Consider the following 15834-nt stretch of genomic DNA (forward strand, 5'->3'; position numbering starts at 1 on the left):
GGCTAGAGTGGGTTCTGGGATCTGGAGTGGCTGCTTTCCCACTGTCTAATTCTTTTAGATAGTATCACACATGCAGAGGACAGTCATGCATAAGGACATCAAATAGGCATTTCACACAAAATCCCAAGTGGTTTCTCATGTGCAAGAATTTTTTTAGTACTTGGTTACTGAGATACGTTTCTTTATTTAGAAAGGAAAAATGGGAGAAGGCCATAATTTCCTTTGTCCTCCTACCTTGAATTAAAAAAAAAACCCTGCTTTTTTCATTTGAAAACATGAATAATTTTTCATTTCTAATGGTTTTTCCCCCTAGTTGCTTCTGATGTTTTCCTATATAATTGAACTATTTCCATAAAATATTTTTACTTTTAGAAATACTTTCCATTTCCACAAGCACTCCCTGTGTTTGTGCTGTGAGTGTTGTCCCCATACACTTGGATAAGCCATTTGGAGCACTAGGAGGACACTTTCCAGGAAACCCTCCTCTTTCCCAACAGAAAGTCAAACATGGGTACCTGACAGCTTATAGGTTCCAGCGGTTTGTCACAAGTTTTTATATCGTTTAAACTTCTTGATTTGTAGGAGGATAGAAAAGCATTCTCTAGGAAACAGAAAGCAGAAGTGCCCGTTTTGAGTTTTGTAATTAGTACCACACTAGGAATGATCTCTGTTCATCAGGGAATTCCAGTGTCCTTGAATTTCGCACGCATGGTGTCCATTCAGCTACACTCATGCTGATAGGGACTGACACACACACCTGTTTCATGCCAAGTGCTATATACAAAGGTCTGACAATTAAGTTCGTGAACTCATCCTGGACAAGTGCTACACACCCCATGGCTGACTATCTGATTGTCACATTCCAAGTGCTCCCTGTGGGAAGCTGTGCACTGATGTCAGCACCTAGTCAACCCTTCAAAGCAATTTTGTTACTCTTTTTCTGGAGTGGGTCTCAGCATTGTCATAATATTACTCTTGATGTCCTGAATGTCATCAAAATGTCTTCCCTACAATATTTCTTTTATCTTTGAGTAAAGAAAAAGGTCATTGGGGGCCAGTCAGGTGAGAAGGGAGCATGTTCCAATACAGTTACTTGTTTACTGGCTAAAAACTCCCTCATAGACAGTGCAGTGGGAGCTGGTGCCTTGTCATGGTACAAGAGCCATGAGTTCTTGGCCAAGATTTTCCTGTTTCTCTATTGATTTGGTTTATTTGGTATGCTGTGCTTCTCATGGTAAGCCAATGATTTTGACACACAATTTGATGAATTTTTTGCAACGTCTTCATCAGTTTTGCTCATTATGTCTTCCCTGACCTATCTTCATCAGTGGCACTTTCTCTTCCCTCAGAAAAATGTTTAAGCATTATCCACTGCTGTTTTCTTCATGGCATTATCCCTATAAACTTGGACTAACATGTCTCTGATTTCACTTCCACTCTGCCAAGTAACAAATTTATGAATGTTTGTTTATTGCTCTAATTCAAGCTCTGACATTCTCGTGATAGCACACAAAAACATGCAGCAACAATAATGAAAACCACTCAGCAAGACACCATCACGGGTCAACATGGACACAACTGTGAGATGCTGATACGCCAAGATTAGGAAACATTACCAAATCGTTTGCACAGGTCTGCCAACGTCAGCACACTGGCAACTTCGTGAACTTAATTGTCAGGCCGTATATACTTCCTTAGTCACTGCATCGACTTTAGAAAGCTGGTGGGATTATTTTCTCCTTTTAGAAGTGAGGACACCAGGGCTCTGAGAGATGAGGCAGCTTGCCAAGATCACAGAGCTAGCACGTGTCCGTGAAGCTAGGATTTGAGCTTGGCATGCCTGATTTGAAAGCCCACATTCTTTCCAACCTGGTGTGATCTCATTTAAAGGATTTATAGACACTTGGCCATGGTGCTGTTATGGAAATGATAGCCTATTTCCTTGGCCGAGGTTCTTCTGCACAGTGGAGTCTGTTTCCCAAGGTAGTCTCTGACTCTGGCCTTGACTCTTGTCCTAGAAATTTCTTGAGGCTGTACAAATCTTCTGTTATGTAGCATATTTACCATATTTACAGGTGCACTGTTCATCAGTAAATTAGATATTACCTTTTAATCAGAGGGCTGACCTTCCGGCCAGAGTGCCCAGTTTTTAATCCTGGTTCTAACACTCACTGACTAGATGGTTTCCTTCAAGTTTTTTTTTTTTTTTTGTTTTGAGCCTCAGTTTCTTCACTTGTAAAACATAAAAATTGACGTATGCTAACTTATTTGATCCCACAGTAATCCCGTGAAAGGTGTGATGTTATCCTCATTTTAACAGATATGGAAACTGAGGCCCACAGAGGTTACATAACTTTGTGTGGTTGGGCAGCTAGTTCAGGATGCAGCAGGGGTTTGGAACCCAGATGTTCAGGGGGCCCTGCAGGTGCCTGAGTAACCACTGTGCTTTCCTGCATACAGCTCTGGAAACATCTATCGTGATAAAATGAGATCTTTGTACTTGTTCTCACACATCCCTTTTTCTCCCTCTCCCTTCCTTTTTTTTTTTCTTTTTTATTAAGCATTGTTGCAGAAAGGCAGTATTACCAGTTGCTTGTATGAAAGCATTTTCCTTTTGTTCTTATCAAGGAGGATAATTTGGGCTTCTTTATCTTTAAAATTCATGGCTTAGTTATATAGTAATTTTTTCCCCAAATATGTAAGTGCCTTTTTCTTTTCTTTCCTGCTTCTCTGTCCTTATCCTGGCCCTCTAGGTGGCAGTGGGAGACATTGTGAAGGTCGTCAATGGGCAGTATCTTCCAGCAGACATGGTCCTGCTCTCCTCCAGGTCAGGTGTGCTAGTGGGCACAATTTTTGCAATCTTATATTAAGAACAATAAGGCATTATGTGGTGCCTACAGAGATCTCGAGCCACCTCTTCCCTTCCTCCAGCCTTCTCTCTCCATCCTACCCTTCACTTACTCACCATTTGCCTTCTCCTGACCTGATCCCGGGTTTCTTTCTCCCGTTTGTTCCTTTGTGCTTTTCCTGAACTCTTTTATCTGGGTTGACTCCACGTGATCTCCTGGCTATTCTGGGGCATTCCTCCTTTATAGGAGCCCTGATTAAAGAGTAGTGGAGTGGTCTGTTCCCTCCCGTAAGGTTGTACATAGCATATCTGAGACTTCAAAACCAGTTTCCTGATGGTCCCAGCTGGCAGTGCACTCTGCAGAACCCAAGGCCACGCTTTAATAGAACCATGGGTGCTTTCTCAGCACAGGTGTGACCTGCAGATGTGTTTGCACTTCGTTCATTTTGCCCCGTTTCTGCCCGTACATCCTTGCCATGTGCAGAAGGTGATTTTACTCTAGAAAGATATGTCATCTTTCAGTGGAGTGTGTGATGGACAGTCCACCCCCTGACTCTTCCCTGGGCTTGATGCATAAAAGTATACAGCAAGGAAAGAAAGCCAAAATGAGGGTAAGGTGAACTTCTGTTGTGGAATTCAAGTTTAAATTATATGACTTGAAGACTAGAACTTCCTAAATTTTATATGCCTCTGGGAATCATGATTCTTGTGCCATTTGCATTTTCTGTGATTGCAGATGGCGTTTCTTATCACTCATTAGATTTTAGGCCATAGCTTAAAATTGTCTTCTCAATAATAAGACTTAAAACTACGACCCCAGGCCTATGGAGGGGAATGAGACAAGATTCATGTTTGTCCTTATTGATCAATAACAAGGAAACTCTTAGAAATATTAAAAATATCAATCCTTTGGTAGTTTGAGCTAAAGGACCCTTGGCTGTGCCCCTCAGGAAACCTGGTTTTGATGCGGAATTGTTTGTTGGAGCTGACGCTGTGTCCCCTGTGTGCTTCTTACTGGTGTGAGGGCCTGCTGAGAATGTCACCCTGTTTCATCTTCCGGATAACCCTCCATAGCCTTCCTTTACATGAAAGAAGACCAGAACAGAAAGAGATTAAACACCCTGCCAAGGCCACAGAACCCATAAATATAGCCCGAGGAAATTTTCACTTAGCCAGTGGGTTGCAGAGTCTTTTCTTCTAACCACTAATTGTGCTCACTATCCTAAACCCAAAGAACAGAAACAGAAGTAAGGTATTTTCTATGCTTATTTTTACTCTCTGAGTTTTCTGTCCTTAAGATTAGGTGTTTTGATTGAAAAGTTGCCTTTTGAGATAGTAAAAAACACAGGGAAGCAGAGGCTTGCCAAGGCCGTGCCTTGCTCTTGCACCTCTTCTGGCTGTAATTTTCTTGAAAAATGTGTATTTGTGCCAGCCTTGCTGAGGGTGGCCTTTTTGGTCAGGAGTAGGCCCCATCCCCAGTGGTCGGGTGTTGGCAGGGAGGACATCATATGTTTCAGGTAACATGCCCCACCCCCCATTTCATCCTCGGTCATTTCTGGGTACTTAAAGCCAGCAGTCATTATGGGGGCCCACAAGGGTGGGTCATCTGGGCAGATGCCAACATGCGTCTTTCTTTCTCATCAATGATTGTTGCTGAAGTGGCTATTTATAACAATTTATTTTAAAGGGCTCATCATCAGATAGACATTTCACAACAGAGATTTTATGAGCTGTGAGTTTGTGGAGGGGACCTTACTAAACTTGGCTTTTCCCCCCACCTTTCCTTAGTGAACCTCAGGCAATGTGCTATGTTGAAACAGCTAATCTAGATGGAGAGACGAACCTTAAAATACGTCAGGTAAAGTCATCTTTTATGGCCTGTGTTGTTACCATTTGCACTTCTGGTCCTAAATGTCTTTTCCTAGAGGAAAAATATTCAGCCACAAAAGGTCATGCCTACGCTTGGCGCCTATGGCTCAAGCGGCTAAGGCGCCAGCCACATACACCTGAGCTGGCGGGTTTGAATCCAGCAGGGCCGCCAAACAACAATGACAGCTGCAACCAAAAAATAGCTGTGGCGGGCGCCTGTAGTCCCAGCTACTTGGGAGGCGGAGGCAGGAGAATCGCTGGAGCCCAGGAGGTTGCTGTGAGCTATGATCCCACAGCACTCTACCCATGGCAACAGCTTGAGGCTCTGTCTCAAAAAAAAAAAAAAGAAAAGGTCATGCCTTAACCTGAATGGAATCTATGGGAAACATATGCCTTTCATGATGAGGGGACTCATAAAGAGAGCTAGAAAAATGGGGCTTTATCACACTGGAGGTGAGAAAGGTATCTGCCTTCATTTGCATCTTATCGTGCCCTTTGCCTGTGATGCTGAGGGCAGGGACATCCCAGGAGGCTGAAAACCCCAGCTACAGTGGTCAAACACAGCAGACGGGCTCTGTGTGCCTCACTTTACACTCTGGAGATTCTAATTCTTGAGAGTGGCTTATTAGATGCAAAATTCTCATGTCCTAAATAAAGCTATTTTTACCATATATTTTAATTCTAGATCAACTGAATGGTAGTCTTTACTGTGTAAAAATTTTAAGTATTTTGACACTTCAAACATTTTGCTATATAAAGTTGAATTCAGTAATTCTGTCCACATATCTTTCTTTTCTTTCATAGATATTTGCTTTAGACATTTTCTTTTCTATTTAAAGAAGAGTTAGCAGAGTGCCAGCTAGTGTTAATCTATTAAAGGGATACCTCATGTTAACAGATGACGCTTCTAGTAAGGTGTTTTAGGACGTCCATTATCATGTATGTTTTCAGTGCAGTGGTGAAATCCTGACTTTCTCCTTCATTCAATTCTTTCACCACTTTTGCATTAGGTTCTTGTGGAAAAAAAGCTACCGATAAAGTCTACCAGGGGGCTGATAGTTTGATTTGTTAGCTCCTCAAAATTATTGCATTTTAGATGACTTGTTATTCTCTTTTGGTTATGATGGGAATGCCAGATATTATCCCTCAACACAGAAGATTGTTCTTGATTTCCTCCTTTGGCTTCACATGCTAGGGTTTGAGTCACACAGCGGAAATGCAAACACGAGAAGTATTGATGAAATTAACTGGAACTATAGAATGTGAAGGGCCCAATCGCCACCTCTATGACTTCACCGGAAACTTGCACTTGGATGGAAAAAGGTATTATTTTCCTTTACTTTTCTCTTTTATAATGTGACTAAGAACTATTGGTGCTTTGGAAAATATGTTTGTTTTCTAGTTTCATAATGTTTTAAAACAGTGAGATTTTACACCATTTCAGTCAACTTAAAATTTCCCTTAAATTTAAGGAAAGAACAGATTTTTGACAAAAAAAAAAAAAATAAGAGCCCAATGGCCTCAGATAAAGTACATGACGGGTGACTTATTTTTCCCATGCCTGTTCTCTGCCAGGCAGGAGAAATGGTTTTAGCTGCATAAAACTATGCAGAAAAGCAGAAGAGGGATGTCTGAGGTGAAGAAAAGCTAATTTACTTGTTAGAGAACTGTGTGGATTTTGCTAGCATCTGCTAAGGAAAATTTGTGTTTAGATAGTTGAATGAAATGAAAAATGACTCTTCCTCTGGAATATTCAGTGCCTCATGTCTGTATTTGTGGTCTTTGTCCTCTGAGTGTTTGCTGTGTTGAGTCATCTTTTGTTGTGATATTGAGGTGCAGTATCTATCTTCTGGTCATCTTTTGTCTGCATACCTCTTACCAATGTCCTCCACAGGCTCTCGGGCTGTCCTTTATATTCTGAACAGACCCATGGCTTGGAAGGACCTGAGCGTGGGAATCAACCCAAAATAAATAGGACAACTAAGTGTGACTTCTTAATGATTTCATCAGCATGTATAGCTATTCTATAGAATAGACTCCCCATTTTGAATTTCTAAATTATCACTTAGGTCCTTATTTAATCATTAAGCCATCCTTGATGTCAAAGGTCAACTGCTTTTAAATTTTTCTTATAATAGTCTGTAAAATAAATTGCGTTTCCCAAATGAATAAGCTTCTGATTGTTATTTTAGCAATTTCCTTTCTGGGTGTTGAGTTTCATAACGATTATGAGAGACATAACATTTTATAAGGGGTAAAAGCATTTTTCTGTAGTGATGAATGAATAAAATAAACTGGGTTGTTCTCTTTTGGTAAATGAAGCCAATGGTAATCTTTGTTGTTCCTATTTCTCAGTGAAATAGTTCAAATTTGACTAAAGGAAACATTTGATTTATCGTGGGTTTATATTTAAGGGGAATGCTTATGCTTATTTGTCAGACTATCATTAAATGTAAATGTTGTTTCTTATTTTTAGCCCCGTTTCTCTTGGGCCTGACCAGATCTTATTGAGAGGTACACAGCTTAGAAATACTCAGTGGGTCTTTGGCATAGTTGTTTATACTGGACACGACACCAAACTCATGCAGGTAAAATGTTTCTATGCTGAAAAACAATGTTGATTTTAGTATGTTTTTTTATTTTTGTTTTTTATTGACCATAGGGTAGAAAATGCAGATGTGGCATTTAAGAAACTCCAGTTTGTCTATGAACCTAAATTTGGAAAGGCAGTGCCTTTACTTTAGTTCTGTAGATAGTTCCTTCTGGATTTCTGTTATCAGATATTTACTATTTTTTGCCTGAAATATAAATGGTCTTTGTTTTCTAGATTGAAGAGGGAAATTGGTTCTAACTTACTTTGCTGTATGGTGGGTTGAGTTCTAACTTTTTTATTTCTCTACTAATTCTCCTCTTCACTCCATTAATTAGGACTTTTTTTTTTAACTAAAATCTCTACTTTTTTTTTCACCATACACTGGTTTTATATACCATTTGACTGATTTTCATCAAACTCGTTAACATAGCCTTCCTGGCTTTTTCTTAGTTATTGTGTTAAGACATTTACATTCTACATTTAGTAAGTTTCACATGTACCCTTATAAGATGCACCGTAGATGTGGTCCCACCGATTACCCTTCCTCTGCCCATCCTCTCTCCTCTCCTCCCCTCCCTTTTCCCTTTCCCCATATTATTAGGTTATAGTTGGGTTATAGCTTTCATATGGAAGCTATAAATTAGTTTCATAGTAGGGCTGAGTACGTCAGATACTTTTTCTTCCATTCTTACTTTACTAAGAAGAATATGTTCCAGCTCCATCCATGTAAGCATGAAAGATGTAAAGTCTCCATCTTTCTTTAAGGCTGCATAATATTCCATGGTGTACATATACCACAATTTATTAATCCATTCATGGATCGATGGGCACTTGGGCTTTTTCCATGACTTAGCAATTATGAATTGGGCTGCAATAAACATTCTGGTACAAATATCTTTGTTATAATGTGATTTTTGGTCTTCTGGGTATATACCTAGTGAGGAATTGTAGGATCGAATGGCAGGTCTATTTTTAGATCTCTAAGTGTTCTCTAAACATCTTTCCAAAAGGAATGTATTAATTTGCATTCCCACCAGCAGTGTAGAATTGTTCCCTTTTCTCCACATCCATGCCAACATCTCTGGTCTTGCTTGGGATTTTGTGATATGGGCTAATCTTACTGGAGTTAGATGATATCTCAAAGTAGTTTTGATTTGCATTTCTCTGATGATTAACGATGATGAGCATTTTTTCATATGTCTGTAGGCCGTGCACCTGTCTTCTTCAGAGAAGTTTCTCTTCAAGTCCCTTGCCCACCCTGAGATGGGAGCATTTGTTCTTTTCTTGATAATACATCTGAGTTCTCTGTCATTAATTAGGATTTTAACTGAATTCTAAACAGTTTAAAATACGTTACTTTTATTCTTCAAATACCAAATCAAAAATTTGAAGTCAGATTGATTTTGCTCTTTTTCTCTGTCAATTTTTTTAAATTACTGTTTGTAAATTTACAGCTCACATTTATTTTATGGTAGATTTTACCAAGCAGCTTTTGAAATTCTGCGTAATTGTTGTCCTAAAATGTCATGTCTTACATTTTCTTTGGTATCATGTGGCATCTTATTTTGTGAATGAGAGTTTGTTTTTCAGTTGTATGACATTTTGTATAACTTTTAAAACTCACATTTGGCTGTATTTCTGGATTAAAAAATATTTAGTGATGTACCACATCTAGTGCTTGGCTGTATGGATACAAAAGTGAAAGGCCACGTCTTACCCTCTGTGAGCCATGCAGACTAAGAAGTAATACAGAATTCCAAAGTAGAGAGATAATCACTGCAATATGTGTTATTTTGAAGTGTTATATACTGAAGGGTCATCCGGCCCTGGTTTGGGGGCATCAGTTGATTGGATACTAAGAATGATCCCCAGCAGAAGCATGTTTTAGATAACAAGTTGGAGAGGGGAGACTGTTGTGTTGATTCATTCTTTAAGGTCAAATGATAATAGGAAGAGAGAGTTAAACATTCCACGAGATGATGTAATGGCCATACCAGGTCCTAAATGCAGTGAAGACAGGGAAGGAAGATGGGGCTCAAAGGATTGAGAGGCCCCCTGAAGCTGTGGAGGATGGCAAGAGTGGCTTGGTCACAGGCTGATCCGTTTCAGGGTGCTAGTCTCTGTGTCTCTGGGGTGGCGGGTTTCAGGCATGATGAAACCTGTGGGTGAACTGTGGCAGTAGGAAGTTAAAGACAGAACTGTTGAAGGTCATTAGATGTTGAAAAGAAAGGAACTTGATGCATCGATGCTATGACTTTGAAGCTAGGACCTTGGTGAGGCTGGGGCAGAGGGGGATGAATGCCATGGGCCGGTTTTTCAAGTCTTCAATGAGTGAGTGGTAGCTTTGCCAGGGAGCAGGGGCAGAAAGTAGTATAGCCAATTGGCATGAATTTTATGAGTGAATTTTTTTTAACATGGCATTCAAGGAATAAAGGTTCAGATGTATTTCCAAGTCTCAAATATACATTGGATAAAAACACCTTCAGATGCCCAATATACATCAGATAATAACACCTTCAGATGCGAGCCTCAGCTGCATCATCACTCTCTGCTTTACGGGAGGGGGAAGACATGTCCTTGACTGGGTGAGGCAGGAGAACCAGGAGAGCTTGTGAGGAGAGAGCAGAGCAGGGCCCCAGGCCAGTGGGAAGGGTGCAGAGTATGTGTGCTGGGAGGAGGTGGCGAGTGCTCTCCATGGCAGTTAGAGAAGTGAAGTGAATAGTTGGTGAATGCTGAGAGGCAGCTCTTATGGGTGGATCAAGATTATTCAGCATATCCGAGATGAGCTTGATCTATCCCCCCTGCTGGGTTGTCATCTGTATACAGGGGCTGATTTGAATGCTTCCAGTGTTGTTTCTTAGCAGCCCAGCCCACATGCATAGACTTTATCTTGGTAAATGGTTTGGTCCTCTGCCACCCAGTCTGCACCCTCTGTCTTCCTCTGTCCAGTGCTAGTAATCCCTGCTCCGTTAACCAGAGATCACTATCTCTGCTTTTTATAATAAGGGGACAAAGAGATCATGAGTGGCTAGCTTAGATTTCAGCAGAACCCAGAGATAGTGCTTATTACAAATTTAAGCACTCTTCAAGATTTCTTGTACACTGGGGTGTTTTCTCTGGATGTATTATAATACTGTTTTCCTGGAGCATACATTGATAAATACAGCTTTGTAGCTAAACTATATGAGTTAATTAAGTTGTATTTTAAAACACTCTTATCATCTGTTCGGTGAGTGAGGTGGGCACTAAGCTTGCACTCACTAAGCTTGTGAGCAGGAGAGGCACTTTTCCTTGTCCCTGGATGTGCTAAACCTCTTTGAAAGGCTTATTGCATGTTGGCTGCTGAGTACAGAATGATAGACAACCCCAGAGACATCTGTGCTAGCCTGGCTGTGCTTTTAGGGCTGAAACAACACGTAAAAATAATGAGCTTTGAACAGGAATACAACATAGCTCCCATAGCTGGGAGCCACCCTGTTTGTGCAGTCACAGTTTTCGCCTGAGCCAGAGGAAACTCAGTTCTTTAGGGTTCCTCAGGTTCTTCTTCTACCTTTTTTTTCCCCCTAAGCTCTCACCTTAATGCCTCTACCCTTCAAGGCTCAATCAGTTCCTGCTTAGTGGCAGGATGGGCATTATGAAAGTTTTGAGATACCTAAAAATCAAGAAACATAATAATTCGCATGGATGGAAACAAATGAAGCCCTTCCAGCAACACCCATAAGCCCAGCAAGTTAAAACTTGCTTGGGTGAATCAGAAAGGACGCTGTTGACTGTCTTGCTTGGAAGTGAAATAAAGGGCCATAATATGGTCTGTCTCAAACTTTTGCAGTGACCCATATATGCAGAAATAATTCAATCTACTATTTTTGTTGGTTGATTTAAGGAGAAAGAGAATGATTATCGCATTCATTATAGCAAACATTAATTACAACAAATCGCATATTGTTTTTGACAATTCACAGATATTAACTCACTTATTCCTTATGATGGCTAGGTAGTATTGTTGTCATTTTATAGGTGAAGAAACTGAGTCACAGATGGTCTAAGAAATTCTTACAAACTGGTAAGAGAGGGATTCAAACGCAGGCAGTCAAACTCCACAGTCGATGTTCTAACTAGTATTCTGAGGCCTACTTCCTTAGGAGCGAATAAAATATGTACGATTTAGGTCTGATTTCAGCTTCTTCAAAAACTGACATTTTGACTCATTTTTACTTACAATTCCATTCCACCATTGTAGTAGTGTTCTCTGAGAATTTTATAGGAAAACTTACAATGCTAGCAGGAAGTTAACATTAAAAACTCATCATTGCAAGTAGAAATATTTAGAGGATGGGAGGGATCGGGCAGATTTTGGATTTCCACAAAGAGCACATGGTAAAGCCTGAAGTTTGGGGGTCATTATTCTTGTGTTGGATGAAAGATACATTTTCTTAATCCTTTTCACTGGCCAGAATTCAACCACTGGGAAAGATCAGAAGTTACTAACTAAAGGGGTCACAGAAATGAAGTTTACTGTACTTTTTTCCCTGCCTGTTCATTCGGTGAATGTTTATTAGAAATGATAAGCTCATCTTTGGTTTTTAAAAGTTAGAACAAACAGCTGTGGAATTGGCCTGCCTGGTTCTTGCTATGAGGCCGGATGTGGCTATGTTCTCCCGTTTGACCTTGAAGTAGTATTTGGTTGATGGTAAGTTGGCCTTTACTAATGGATTTATATTTAGAGTCTAGAGATCTTTTCTTAGAGTCTGTAAAAGACAAATAATTTAAAGGACTACTGTGGGGGGAGGTGAAAATAGAAATATAGACAAATGCTGCTATGTTGTTCAGATGTCTAAAGGACTTAGCTTTTCAAAATACTGGTATGATGATTCTCCAATTTCCCCATCCTCAAGAAAACCAAGGCCATTCTAGTATTCAGGGTCTGGTGATAGAATTCACATCACAATTTCAGCGACTGTTGTGGTATGAGCTTCTTCGTGGAGTTTAGTAGTGAATTGCCTCCTGTTTTCATCTCCATTTCATTTTCACCTGTGACTTCATTTGTATTCTTATTTCTGAAGACATTTTTATCTTAGCTGTTGTAACAATAAGATCTCTTGAGGATAGTGAAGGAGAGTGTTGACTTAGGTTTGGGACAAGGCACCACTGTTACGGTCAGTCAGTGCCTCGCAAACTTGCAGATCACCCTAATTTAGCAAATCGTCTATGTTGCCTTTGGAAAGCCAGGGCCTGCGATCTATGGAAGGACTGCAGGCTGGCACTCCTGTGTCCATCCCTCCCTGAAATAGAAGTTACTGGCTTCTAATCTAACTCAGGAGTCATCTCGTGTTCAGTGTGGATTATGATTAATTCCTATCCGACTGTCCTCTGCTCCGTGTCTTCTTTAGCCACCTGCTGTGTTACTGTATTTGTTTCCTTTGAGTGTTGTAAAAATTTCCAAGTCTTAGAGGCTTAAAGCAACGTAATTGTTATGTCACGGTTCTGTAGGTTAGAAGTCTGAGCTAAGACTCCAAATGTTGTCTGTTCCTTTCTGCATGCTCCTTGGGGAATCGCTTCCTTACATTTTCCAAACTTTGCGCCTTGTCTTCTGGTTCCCCTCCTCCATCTTCACGGCACTGGTTTTACCTCTCTGATCATTTCCCTGTGGTCACCTCTCCCCTGACCATAATCAAGACAAGTTCTCCCTTTTGAGGACCCTTGGGATTAGACTGGGTCCACTTGGGTAATCCAGGATAATCTTTCCTTCCTACAGTCCTTAGTTGAATCCCATCTGCAAAGTCCCTTTTACTGTATAAAATAACATATGCACCAGGGTCAAGGATTAGGATGTGGGCCTCGGGGGACTTTATTTGCTGGCCACAGCTCCCTCCAGAAATTTTTCTTACAAAATGACTTCAGGTGAGTCACTGCTTTATTCAAACAGTTCTATTGTCTTTTCCACTGCTGGAAAATCTAGTCCCCAGTTTTCCACCTGGAATGCAGTGATTCCTCAGTCTGGCTTTCATAAATCTCTCTGAACTTGCCTTGGCTCTGGCTGGGCTGGTTTCCCCAGCAGCAGTGAGAAAGCAGATGCCAGGCCTGAGGTGAGGCTGTGTTCCTCCTTCTCTTTCCGTTTTTCCTGCCTACATTCTGCTTATGATTCAAGACACCAGTCAGGTTTCCCCTGTCCACAAGGCCCTTTCTTACTGTTCCTGCTCATTTCTTGTTTACATTCCCAAAGTGAACATTTTGTCCATTCATTTATTTCAACACCTATTAGTGTTCTGTTTTGCATTATCAATGTGCATGTGTTCGTGTCTTTTTTTCCCTCAAATTTTGTGCTTCTAAAATATCTCAGTATATTTATTATAGAGCTGTGCTATTGAAGGTTCTCTCTAGATTTTTATAGTGTAGAATCTGTACATTTCTTGTGAGTTAACAGTGTCCTCATTTGTTTGAAACTGGACTTAGCTTATTATATTCTAAGATAAAGTCATTAATTTTATGCTAAGTATGTAATGATAAGAAACACAGAATGGCTGGGTTCAGTGGCTCATGCCTGTAATCCTAGCACTCTGGGAGGCCAAGGCGGGTGGGTCGCTTGAGCTCACAAGTTCGAGACCCCCCCCCCAAAAAAATAAATTAATTAAAGCAGGTGGGTGCCTGTAGTCCCAGCTACTCAGGAGGCTGAAGCAAGAGAATCACTTGCCCAAGATTTTGAGGTTGCTGTAAGCTGTGACACCATGGTATTCTACTTAGGGTGACAAAATAAGACTCTGTCTCAAAAAACAAAACAAAACAAAACACAGAATGAATCATGTAGAGTTGGAATATGTTCTATAAGTGGGTAGAGCATGTCTTCTTCTTTTTAACTTAAAACTAGCTATTGGGCCTGGGTGCAAGTGGCTCATGCCTATAACTATAGCACTCTGGGAGGCTGAAGCAGGTAGATTGCCTGAGCTCAGGAGTTCTAGACCAGCTTGAGCAAGAATGAGACACCCCCTATCCCCAGTCTCTACTAAAAATAGCAGGGAGTTGTGGCAGGCACTTGTAGTCCCAGCTACTTGGGAGCCTGAGGCAGGAGGATCACTTGAGCCCAAGTGTTTGGGGTTGCTGTGAGCTCGGATGCCATGGCACTCTACGCAGGGCAACAGAGTAAGACTCTGTCTCAACAAAACCAAAACAAAAAAATAAACAAACAAACAAAAAACTATCTGTTGATTCAGGACTGTGGCACATTTTTTAATTTAATTGATTATTCAGCAAGAAAAAAAAAAGGCATTGACTTTGTCAGTTGTTAAATATGATTGTCTTTCCTCTTTTTCTTCCCACCCTTTGTCCCCAAGTCTGCTCTATGACCCTTATTACTTTTAAATGCTCTTGTCCAGAATTCAACCAAAGCACCTCTCAAGAGATCGAATGTGGAGAAGGTGACCAACGTGCAGATCCTGGTGTTGTTTGGCATCCTCTTGGTCATGGCCTTGGTGAGCTCGGTGGGAGCCTTGTACTGGAACAGGTCTCAAGGTGGAAAGAACTGGTACATCAAGAAGCTGAGTAAGTGTCAGGGTGGGCTGCTTGCTGAAGTAGCATGGAACCAGCCCTGGAAAGCCCTTCTGAGCATGGTTTTCCTGTGGCTGCACCATCCTTCTGTTCCCCTGGGCTACTGCACATAATCCCAGCCCTTAGGAACAACTGAGAAGTTAGTATCACGTGAGGACATGGAGAAGGGCATGTCTGGGGATTGATTTATACTTGAAGGATTTATACTTGAAGGATTATTTCTTGACTATTTTTTAAGATATTTTCTTACCGATTGCCCTAGAGATTATCTAGTTTATCTAATTTAATTTAAGTAAATATACTTCAGATTAATACACACTTAGTTCCAGCCAAATAAAGCCAAAACGCAGCCAAATCACTCCCTAATTTCCTCTCCTGATTTGGGCTGTTATTTTTGTTTTTTTTTATTTTATTGGCATTTTTTATTTTATTTCGTTGCTTATTTTTTATTTCTTTACTTCTTTTTTTTTTGTTGAGACAGGGTCCCACCCTATGCCCCTGAGCAGAGTGCAGTGGGCGTGGTAGCTCACCACAACCTCAGACTCGGGCTGCGGGCACCCCGCTGCCTCAGCCTCCGGAAGCCGCTGGGATTACAGGCGCCCGGCTGGGTTTTTCCATTTTTTTCACGAGTCGGGGTCTCAATGTCGCTCAGGCGAGTCTCGAACTCCTGAGCTCAAGAGATTCTCCCTCCTCAGCCTCCCACAGTGCTGGGATTACAGGCTTGAGCCACCGCGCCCGGCTTGGGCTGTTATTTTTATATTTATCTCTGTTGTCCATCCAACAGTATGGTGTTGTAGTTATTACTTTATATAATCTTTTTCTCTTAAAGAATCTCAGGGAAAAAAAGCCATTAACTTATTTATTTACCATCTTCTGAAGTCTTTGTTTCTTCCTGTAGATTTAAATGAATAGCTGCTATCATTCCTTTGCCTTGGGCATCTTCCTTCGCTCCTCATGCCTTGTACTATAATATAGATTCCAC

The 15834-nt window shown here is 40.8% G+C and overlaps 1 protein-coding gene across 4 annotated transcripts in view; it reads left to right on the forward strand.

Moving 5' to 3' along the window:
- ATP8A2 (ATPase phospholipid transporting 8A2) overlaps positions 1 to 15834 on the forward strand; it is a 752313-nt gene that overhangs the window by 214980 nt on the left and 521499 nt on the right. For all 4 annotated transcript variants that reach the window (XM_053563905.1, XM_053563906.1, XM_053563907.1 and 1 more), the window contains 5 exons: positions 2754 to 2827; positions 4637 to 4706; positions 5913 to 6040; positions 7194 to 7305; positions 14681 to 14846. In XM_053563905.1, the coding sequence (XP_053419880.1) occupies positions 2754 to 2827; positions 4637 to 4706; positions 5913 to 6040; positions 7194 to 7305; positions 14681 to 14846 (550 nt within the window). The remainder of the gene's footprint in view (positions 1 to 2753; positions 2828 to 4636; positions 4707 to 5912; positions 6041 to 7193; positions 7306 to 14680; positions 14847 to 15834) is intronic.

Source organism: Nycticebus coucang, chromosome 15, assembly GCF_027406575.1.
Source record: "Nycticebus coucang isolate mNycCou1 chromosome 15, mNycCou1.pri, whole genome shotgun sequence".
Lineage (NCBI taxonomy): Eukaryota > Metazoa > Chordata > Mammalia > Primates > Lorisidae > Nycticebus > Nycticebus coucang.